The following is a 10,523-nucleotide window of genomic DNA, read 5'->3' on the forward strand; positions in this document are numbered from 1 at the left end:
ACACTTCGTAAGTGAGGAGACAAGAAATCATTGTCACGTGAACTCTTCACGCGTCATGGTACTCCACCGCATTTCATCTTACCACTGGTACTAGCTTGACACTTGAAGCAAGGGACAACGCTCGCGTCTTGTTTTCCATGGGCCTCTTGTTCCATGCTTTTCGCGTTGGACCCTGGACTGGTAAATGTGTAGTGCGTTCTAGTGTCGTGCTGCAGTCTTTTAGGCGTAGCAGTGCACAGTGTCGACGTCTCTCGAGCGTACGGGAAATAGACAATACCAATGTCGCTCATTCAAAGTTCATTGCAGAGGCTAAACCAGGGTCTAGCTGGAACAAAGGCACTGCGGATATGTGCAAAAGTGGGGATATTTCGGAAGATGACGACTTTCACAGCATAAAAGAGGGAAAAGGTATGCAATTGCGCTTCTACATGATATATAACTTGGAACATCTAGTGCCTTTTCTAGGAAAGTTATCCCCTACGTCTTCTCACCTTTTCAAATTCATCCTTCCCCTTGGCCAATTCGACAAACATCCGGCATCGACTAACAAGCACGGAGACACCAAGCCCCCACCTCCCATGGTAATACTGCTGCATCCTTCCCAACCTCTTTCTCACGTCAGTAGACTGATTCAAGGCTCGCTGGCGCCCGGATATACCAATATCTCTTTCCGTAGCATGACTCTAAATGGTCAGACTTTTCAGTGGTCAGATTCTACCGATGTTGGCGATTTCATTAGGGATGCTGCACGTGTAGCAGAGTTCTCTATTCATATTATTCCAGAACCCTCTAGTGGGAAGGAGGAGACAATTATTAGCGTGGAAGTCCCGACGTTCGCTGACAGGACACGATACCTACGCCATAGGCTTGACATGATCAACAGAGAGCTGAGTCAAATGGAAGGTATCAAGCGAGAATGCGATAGAGAAGCACAAAGAGGTGTAAGGCGTATGGCGGTTAGTGGGTTCGGAATGCTCCTTGTGTACTGGGGTGCTGTTGCGCGCCTCACGTTTTGGGATTATGGATGGTGCGGTGGGCTTCTTGATACTTTGACTGCATACTGATCTACTATACTTCTCTAGGGACGTTATGGAACCCATAACCTACTTATCTGGCCTATCGACTGTGGTATGCGGCTATCTGTGGTAAGTCTTTTTAACTAACTGGCAGCTAGTTTACCTCAACTTAGACTCATATGTATCAGGTTCTTATATCAGGGCCGAGAGGTTTCTTATTCCTCCGTACTGGACTGTTCAATTTCTTCTAGACGCGAAGCACTGTACAAGTCTCAAGGGCTTGACATTGACAGATGGTTAGATCTCGCCAGTGACGGTAAGAGCCTCCGCCGCGAAATCCGGAAGATTGCAGAAGACTATGATGAGGGAAATCAAAGGAAAGTGGAGGATGAGGAAGAAATAGAGTCAAGAAAGGACTAGTCGTGAGGATATCAGACTAAAACGATTCACAAAATGGAACACAAACATTACCCGGAGGTTAATATGTATATTTTTACACTCATAAATCGCGTAGTATGCAAGGTTCGTCATCTACATCTTGAATGTTTGTACGGGACCGATGAAATGATGTCTTCCCCAGAAGACCCAGCCAAGAGCGACAATGAGCAGAAGACCTCCTACGGCAACGACGGCATAGTTCATGTTTAATGAATTCACGGGGTAAGCGGTAGGGAGGACGAATAATACGCAAATAAATGCGCTGAACTACAAGATCACTTGATTAGTGTGATGTCACGCTGACTTCAGAACAGGAGCAAACCAAAAAGCTCGCAAAATTGATGGGCCAAGACCATTGGCGCAAGTGGAATGGCCCACGCTCCGTCAGTCTATAAGACAATAAAGCTCAGTCAACAGGCTAATAAATCAACCAATCCTTACGCTTGGGGCCAGAAAACACGGATGATGATGGGCTGCAAATAGCTGAGCAGGACTGCGATCGCAGCCGATGATAAGATAGCGTCAAACTGTGGCAAAGATGAGTATTCTGAAGACTACGTGTGAAACTGCAATAGAGCTCACAGCAACGGCTGATCCAATATAGGCACATGAAATGATACATCCAACCACGACAGAGGCCCAAACACCCCAGTAGGGTGCTTGATATTTATTTAGTGCCATGAAATAGCCCTTTGCGGGCAATGCATTATCTCTTGCCAGCGCATAAAATAGTCTCGAGCTCGCTGTAAAAGCTGTGACTGACGCCATGAACTGTGCTAATACGATCACAGTCAGGCACATCAGAGTCAGCTTCTGGCCCACCGCATCATAGTACAGCTGAGCTATTGGGATGGCGTAGGTCGTCGCTTGTACGCTCGTAATACTCTGCACTGAGAATAGGAGAGCAAGCATGTATGCGAGGCCTATTATCCATGAGCCAACTATGCTCCCAACCACTGCAATTGGGGCCAGGATTTCAGCACGTTGAGCTTCTTCGGCAACTTGAGCAGCCGTTTCACAGCCTTCAAGTGTATAAACCGCCTACGGTAGTGTAAAGAGTGGTTGAAAAGCAGTGACAAATGAACAAACCTGAAGGAATCCCAACAGAACTACAAAACCCTTTGAACCCCAGCCCGTGAAACTAAAATCGCGTCAGAAAGACGTTAGCCACGCAATGATATCACTAACTTTTCAAAATCCGTAAACACAAAAGTAGCAGAATTCTATTAAACGGAACGGTAAACCAAAAGCAAATCCAATACCTTATTAATGCAAACTTACCTTCTCTGGGGCCTTGACTAAGAGCGTTACAACTAGAACAAATGTTCCGGCTAGCGTCCACCAGACGTTAAAAGTACTCATCCTTCCGATAGCCTTGGTTCCCACAGTGTTGATAAGACCAGATGCAATGTTGACTCCCCACGCAATGGCAGCAATCTCCACTCTTGTCAGTGTACGGTTTTGTCCCACTTCAGCGAGAGAAGCGAGGTATAGTGCGACACTAGAAAAACAAGTGAGTACTATATTTGGCGATTGAGGAGTGATGATTATTCGGCCATAACGAAGGTTACCTCAAATTTCCAGATGTACCTGTGAAGACCATAGCAATAGAATATATCCAACCGGTACAGACTGAACTTTTGTGAGCAACTTTTAGGATTAAATATGGGAACAGAAAAACTTACAGCCGAGGATTGGAGAATCTGGCTTCATTTTGCAAACCCAGAAGTAAAGGCCACCCATGGTTGGACTGATCACGTCCGAGTTAGATAGAGGTAGTAGGACCAACATTATGTCTTACTACGCGCTACAAATCTCAGCAAGACTCAAAGCGATGAACAACATGAAGAGGCTGCATATCTACTCGGAAAAACACGTCTATGAAGTGAAGTTGACGACTAAGGAAACACATACGTTCCATCCCCAGAAGAGCCCCAGTGGTCCTCCTGAGAACAAACCCGTCTGATACGCACTACTCATTCCAGTGAGGATACCAATTGCGCAGAAAGATACGCCCAGCACACCAAACAAAGACATTTCACGTCGAAATTCGGGTTTATAACCTAGATCCAGAAGGCGCTGGTCGGATGTTTCTGGGCCTTGCTCGCTGTTGTTAAGCAATTGTAGCTGAACGGCATCCTTTTCTCCAGGTTCGGAAGACTCTGGGATGAGCTGCCTCGACGTTGACATCTTGCAAGGACGCGTGAGGACAGTCTGTCAGATAGTGGTAAGAAAATAAGATTTAATTAGAGGGATATGTAGGTCCCTTGGCAGGTCCAATTTAACCGATAAGCTGGAAGTTCCAAACATCATCACATTTGATCAGATCCATGTGGTCTTTGGGGAAAAGAAAAGTGGTACACCGGCCCCCGGAGGCGGGGTTTCAAATCGATCCTTTTAATTTCTAGCAAAGAGTAGGCCCAGAGTTTGACTAACAAGACATCTTTGTGGTGGGAAACAATAGAGAGCTAGCGCTCTTGCCTCGACTCGAATCTGGACTTGGAGGGCTATCATGATATCCTGAAATGCCACCATTGCACGAGTAGTTGTTATTCGACCATCTCTACCTTTCTTCGTCGAGAGAATCGTTCGGGACTCCAAATGCGTGAAAATTTGTTCGTGAAAATACAATGGTGGACTATCAGATTCACTGCAAAGTGGATGTCATCTCTGGAGGGCAGAGATTGTAACAGCTACTTCGTCGAGTCCCTTCTGCATGTACAAGGCTCACTCCCAGTTTCTTGAAGGTTTCAGACCACTTTGTAGCAGAGGCATCATAATTCAACAGAAGAGGCCAACGAGTGGTGTAAAAATTTCGCTCCCTCTCCCTGAAGCTCCCACTGGCAGTAGTACAATCACAGTGGAGGTGTGGTTCGCGGAGTTGCAATCAATTGCAGATTTTTCTACAGTTTAGCTCAAGTTTATCTAGTAAACCACCATCTTGAATATCGTTCAGATCACTTGCACATATACAAGTGAGTAACGATAACAGCCAACCGACTATGGCCGTGCCCTCCCTATGGCTGACCAACATATACTTAAGTACAGTAGGTCACATTATCAATTGCATCACGGTATCTTCTAATGGCGTTATTAATACATTCTTCCCTACGTCAGTCCGTGCGAGCAGAACCAGGAGCTTTATCTTCATAGAGTTCACATAAGGTAACATGGAGTCTTCTTGCACTACTCAACCTCAACATGCCAAGTCTCACTGTTCCATACGCACCTCGCTACATCCATCCGCCTTCTTCCAACGAGAAGTGTAAGTGGTTTCATGTCCACATTGGCGTTGGAATTGTCGTAAGCTCAAAGAATATCCCACAGTGGACTATGCAGACCTTGCTGTGATCGACTTCTCCTTGGTAGGGACTACTGAAGGCCGGACAGAACTCGCAAAACAAGTGAAAGATGCTTTGTTGACTCATGGCTTCTTTTATATCGTCAATCATGGATACACACAACTCCAGGTACGGACTTTGAAGCTTATCGTACTTCAGGTCCGGGATTTACCTTGGCCAGACTGACAGGATATTTGATATCGCAGACATACCTCTTTCGGGTGTCAGCGATGCAGAGAAACAGATGTATGTGGCGAAAATGAAAGAAACAGGATCTTACCAAGGGTATAAACCAAGAAATTATTGGGTTTGTAGCTATTGCTTCAACTCTGTGGATCTATTGTCTCACTACAGTCTTGCAGCATATTGATTCTGGTGTTCGTGATCAACTAGAACATTACAACAGTACGTTGCTGATTTAAAACTCGATGGCAACGTAGGGACTTATCTTCCCTTTTAGTTAATCATGATGTGTCCAAACGTGCCCACCCCGACATTTTACGCCCATATCTTCCTGAGGTTGAAGGCTTTTGCCAGTATAACCATTTCAATATACTCCACCCACTCCTGAGGTGTGTATAACGGTGTCCATATGGCTACAATTTACGCTGATGCAGTTACAGGCTCGTGGCGTTAAGTCTTGAGCTTCCAGAGGAGTCATTGGTGGATATCCATAACTATCATGCGATCGGAGAAACATATGGTAATTTCGGTTTTCATCTCTCAAGCCAGTTGAGTTGATTATGGTACAGTCAGGTTCATGAAATAGTCAGCTTCCAGCAGTTCTCGTATAGTGATCATGTTTTAACGCTCCGCTTTAGCTATCCTCGTTCAGCAGACGAGGAAGAAAAAACTAAAAATGTTTGGTTAAAAGGACATACAGGTATAGTAACTCATCTCATTATTCGCACACCATATATGCAATTTCATGTCAATAAAAGACTTTGGCTCAATCACTCTCCTATGGAGCCAACCCGTCGGTGGCCTACAAATCATGACGCCAGATGAACGCTGGCACTGGGTTCGACACATCGACAATGCCATAGTAATTCCCTTTCTCTACCTTTTACCCCAAATGATCGCTCATTTTTGACAGGTTGTGAACGCAGGAGATGCCTTAGAGTTTCTGACAGGAGGTTACTATAAGGCTACTATTCATCGTGTGGTGCAGCCTCCCCATGACCAACGGAACTTCACACGTTTGGGCGTCATTTACTTCGCCTTGCCTGACGATGACACAAAGCTGATACCCTTGGCCGAAAGCCCTGTCTTGCAGAGGTCCGGCATCCAGCGTCAGTGCGAGGACAATCAAGCTCCTACCATGGAAACTTGGAGGAGGGGCAGGACTAGCGCATATGGTCAAACTGATTTAAAGAAAGGTCAACGGGAAGGCGTTGAGGAGGAAGTCATTAACGGAGTGGTTGTCAAACACTATAATTGAGTATGTGTCGACTCCCTATCACTCGTCTTATCGCCGTCAAGGCTCCTTTGAACAACACCAACTCTTCTCTCCCCAGCTATTTCATATATCATAACGGATGTTGTATGTCAAGTATATATGCATTTTCGACCTTTTCCGCTGTTTCGAGACACTTATTGGCAAAGAAGAACCGTCGTCGTCGTCGTCATTTGCGGGATCATAATGTTGAATATATCCTCTGTGCCTTATGCCTTCTCGACATCAGTTTGCGGCTTGTACCTATGTCCCCAGGATAATGATCCGATAATCTGTCATCTGTGTTATCGTTGGTGCGTTATGTGACGGGGAATCACAAGATCTCCAATATCGAAGGCATCAGTCTGGTATTGCGATACATAAACTGAGGCCTCGAGGTGTTTCTCCCTAGGGTATACAGAGAAGTTTTTGCATGTCCTATCCTCGCTCGTGCCATGAACCAGATTTGTATACCTTCCCAGAGTCGGTATCTATTTATGATGTCTCAATGCTCGGTTAACGGAATTACCGGCGAATGTTTCTCATATCGTTCACCCGATGATCATATTCATAGAGTGAAAGGTCACAAGTTCCCAAGACGAACCTAGCAATCTAGTAGCAGAATTTCCGGGTGTAGCTGGTTCCCCTGTTAAACACCCCAACCCCCACAAGCTGTTCATCGTCTTTTTACACCCCCTGAATATCAGCAAGGACCATTGAAGATGCCCAGCCTCACATTTCCTCCTACTCCCCTCCACACACCCCTAAGGAAAAATGTCCGTATTTTCCGTTTCGTTGGGCTGCTTATCATGTTTGAGCTGCTTTATTAGTGGATTATGCGGACCTAGCGGCTATTGATATATCCAAGGCCAGAACTGCGGAACGCCGCTTGGAGCCTGGTCATCACTCATGGGTACAAACAAGACGAGGTTTGTTTTCTATCCAATAGCGAAGCTCATTGCAATTGTTTGATCGTGTATTTTTATGTACACGGATGGAATGTTTGATATAGCAGAAATTACGTTTTCCGATGTAAGTAATGAAGAAAAGCATCCATACATACATAACATCAAGGAGTCTGGTTCCTTCCAAAAGTATAAGAGAAGATCTTACTGGGTAAGAAAAATTTCACGCTTTGTGGTGAATAATGATGTTGAGTAAAATTTGTTTGACTGCACAGCACATTGACAACGGCGTGCAAGATCAGCTTGAATCATACAATAGTATGCGTTACCTTCACCGAATTGATATAATGTTAAATTTCGACACAGTTCACTGCAATGTCAATAGGCCTCATCCTGCAGCGCCGCGTCCGTTCCTGAAATCGAGGCTTTCTACAAACATAAAATTTCAACTCAATTCATTCGATCCTCAGGTGCGTACAGAAAAAATTGCCGCCTCCAAGTTCAGCTGAACAGAATAGAGACTACTAGGTTGGTAGCATTGGGCCTCGAAGTCCCCGGAGAAACTTGGGTCAATATGCACAATTATGATGCAGAGGGAGGAGCATGTGGTGTGTTTCACAGTTCAGTTTGATTGTGTCTCTAAACAGCCTGCACTCAGCTTTTAGAGCAGCCAGTCGGTCCACTTTTGTTGATATTTTTATTGCAGCTATCCTCGATCGGGAGATAAAGACCAATAATGTTTGGCTGAAGGGACATAAAGGTTTTCTCACCGAACTAACATAAAAGCGAGGTATCATGACTGTTTTATTGTTCCAGACTTCGGAAGCATTATCATCCTTTGCCAGTGGAGTCGGCCGGTGGCTGCCTTGCAGATATGGCCGCTGATAGCAATTGGCGTTGGATTCGGCACGGTGATAACGCTCTCGGATACCTGGCACCGTAGGTTGCCAGGTCTCAATTCACAATTAGAGATGCGAAATGGCATCAGACCGAGTTTTGACTTGAAATATTCCTGGACCTAAGGGAATTTAATGCGCTTGTCCTCGCTGGTGGCGCCATGTTATCGCGGGAACTATTTAATTAGGTCTGCTCTCTTTCTTTCCTTTAGATCATATCGCTCTGATTTCCCATTGTTCACCTTCTCCAATCAGCGCAGGTTTTTCGCTCGCAGGCCTCAAAAGTCGGTGCTCCACTTTTTCAACAATGGCGACAACATCAATACCCAACTAATCAACATTATACATGCTGCTTCTCAATTCGGTATACTACTTGTATTCCGCTGACTTATATTAAGGACGGCGGCTTAAACAAGCACAGAAAGCTTGATCGTTGCGCTGCTAGTGGAGGAATTGTAAGCCACACGTGTCGATGATAGATCTACAAGTTATGCTCGAAGCCAATAGCGAGCTACCTATTATAAAGAGCTTACTAGAGGTTCTCACTATCCTCCCCTTCCTTTCTCCTCATCTCACATGTCGCTGTGAGATTCGCTGTTTATCGTTTCTATTCACATTCTTCCCATTCTCAACAGTACCATTGTGCTTTGCTTTGCTTCCTTTTCTTTTTCCAAATCATCCCCGGAGCCCTAGCCTACACGCGCTTCCAAGGTCTGTACTTTCTTTTTTCTTTTCTTTTATCCAAAAGCGATACACCCATTATCTTCTCGCGATCAAGTAACCATTCGCCGATATGGCAGAGATATCGCCCAATGAACCACAAGGTATACTATCATACGATATATATATTGTGCTTCTCTGTTTCCTTGTTCTTTCGAGAAAATAGTCCACTACTACAATAGCCAGTTACGTTATTTTCTCATCTTTCGATCTGAGTATGGTGTACATATCTTAATAAAGTCCGGTGTCATACACCAAAGTTGATTGGTAGCATGAACAGGTGTCAATAACGGAGTGAATATTCAAAAGACTCACCTTTACACCACACAGGCACAGTGCCATGTGGAATAGTGATTAACACCACCTCTATTAGGCAATCAAGTTGTGCTCACCTTTGCTTTCCATTCAGTACTTTTGGCATTTTGGCATTTTGGAAAATTTTTGCATTGCCACTGGCTACATATTGCATTGCACCCTTGCTTTCATCGTTTCCCTTACTCCCCTTCCTTTGCCTAGCCCCACCATGGGCCCTTTACTGTCTTTTTTATTCTCACCAGACGGCCGTTTCTGGATCCCCATCTTCATCCACTTTTTTGTCACCTCTTCGCTCCTCATCTTCCTTGCCCCTCCACCACACCTGATGTCACCACTTTCTATCCACTTCCATCGCCAATCCATTGACCAACACATGCCACTGCTAATATCAGCAAAGCCCCGGCAGCCAGTCCATATTCATGACATTGATCTTCCGTCATACACTATTAAATCATTGGTTGCTTGTCTTGTCTGGTTGGTATGCAGGTGGGTAGTTTTTGAATTGGAAAAGCTTCATCCCGTTGCATTGCCCATGTACATCACTGTTCCATTCACTTGGGTACATTTGTCCTTGATCCATTGTCTTCACTACAGCTACACTTACCACATGCTGCCTGGGACACATTATGAGGCAACAATAAACTATAACAAAAACACTACCCGTCTCCAACTGCACTTGCAGGGAGTAAGAGGTACAGTGAGTCTTGAAGATCGACAGATGCTAGTTAATATAGCAAGTAGAGGATATGGGAGTAGACTCAGAGGTTTCTGATGAGGAGTTAAGTGGGTAATTCAAGTAATAGAAAGCTAAAGAACAATACATGAGTATGTAGGGTTTTTATAGCTAACCGTCTATCCCTCAGACCGAAAGAAGAATAACAGGAAAGTGGTCTGAGGGGAAAATCCACCAATAAGAAAAAGGATAACTATCATACGACTTTGACGATTAATCAGCAGGTGGGAAAGTGTACTAATAATAAGTGTTGTCACGCGTGTTCAGGAACTGTATCCTCATGATGAGGTACGATCCTGATTAAAGCGTCTATTAGTATCTCCAGGCACTGATGGGGCTTGGAGCTGGTTGGCGAGATATATAAAGTGGTAACAATGGTTGAGAAAGCCTGCAAGGGCTATGAGAAGTAGAATAGCAAATGATACCTCCAGCCCTAGAGCCAGAGGTGTAATGGGAAAAGCGTTTGAAAACCAAGACATAGAGAAAATAATAAATGGTCCTTACACACATCTGTTCCAGATTGGAACTACTCCTCTTTCTCCCTTGTTTGACCAGGTGGTCCAATACAACCAGTCCATTGGTAAAGCCATGGAACCATTGGATTTGGAATAGGTGGTGGACTGGTGGCTCCAGTTCCTATGACATCATGATTTTCTTGCTTTCTTTCTGCTATTGGACTTTATTTTTATGGCTGTACAAACCTGTGACATACTACACAGCATTC

At 44.7% G+C, this 10,523-nt stretch overlaps 3 protein-coding genes across 3 annotated transcripts; 2 read left to right on the forward strand and 1 right to left on the reverse strand.

The window, feature by feature from the left end:
* Positions 1-65: 65 nt before the first annotated feature.
* Positions 66-671, forward strand: SERLADRAFT_464379 (uncharacterized protein; the record flags this gene model as incomplete). The annotated part of the gene is made up of 2 exons (XM_007316957.1): positions 66-408; positions 466-671. Coding segments are annotated over 2 exons (477 nt in total), but the record flags the coding sequence as incomplete, so codon positions are not given.
* A 544-nt stretch (positions 672-1,215) lies between these two features.
* On the reverse strand, positions 1,216-3,765 carry SERLADRAFT_355470 (uncharacterized protein; the record flags this gene model as incomplete). The annotated part of the gene is made up of 12 exons (XM_007316958.1): positions 1,216-1,432; positions 1,488-1,721; positions 1,777-1,843; positions 1,896-1,981; positions 2,037-2,495; positions 2,544-2,595; positions 2,643-2,677; positions 2,736-2,955; positions 3,026-3,086; positions 3,140-3,204; positions 3,256-3,314; positions 3,369-3,765. 11 exons carry the CDS (start codon positions 3,642-3,644, stop codon positions 1,548-1,550), a joined length of 1,554 nt encoding a protein of 517 aa, XP_007317020.1.
* A 618-nt stretch (positions 3,766-4,383) lies between these two features.
* On the forward strand, positions 4,384-6,380 carry SERLADRAFT_360899 (uncharacterized protein; the record flags this gene model as incomplete). The annotated part of the gene is made up of 11 exons (XM_007316959.1): positions 4,384-4,501; positions 4,572-4,719; positions 4,782-4,924; positions 4,977-5,102; positions 5,158-5,200; positions 5,256-5,367; positions 5,419-5,498; positions 5,548-5,563; positions 5,617-5,678; positions 5,737-5,840; positions 5,892-6,380. 10 exons carry the CDS (start codon positions 4,656-4,658, stop codon positions 6,234-6,236), a joined length of 1,095 nt encoding a protein of 364 aa, XP_007317021.1.
* Positions 6,381-10,523: the final 4,143 nt, after the last annotated feature.

The sequence above is a fragment of the Serpula lacrymans genome (genome assembly GCF_000218685.1).
Source record: "Serpula lacrymans var. lacrymans S7.9 unplaced genomic scaffold SERLAscaffold_5, whole genome shotgun sequence".
NCBI lineage: Eukaryota > Fungi > Basidiomycota > Agaricomycetes > Boletales > Serpulaceae > Serpula > Serpula lacrymans.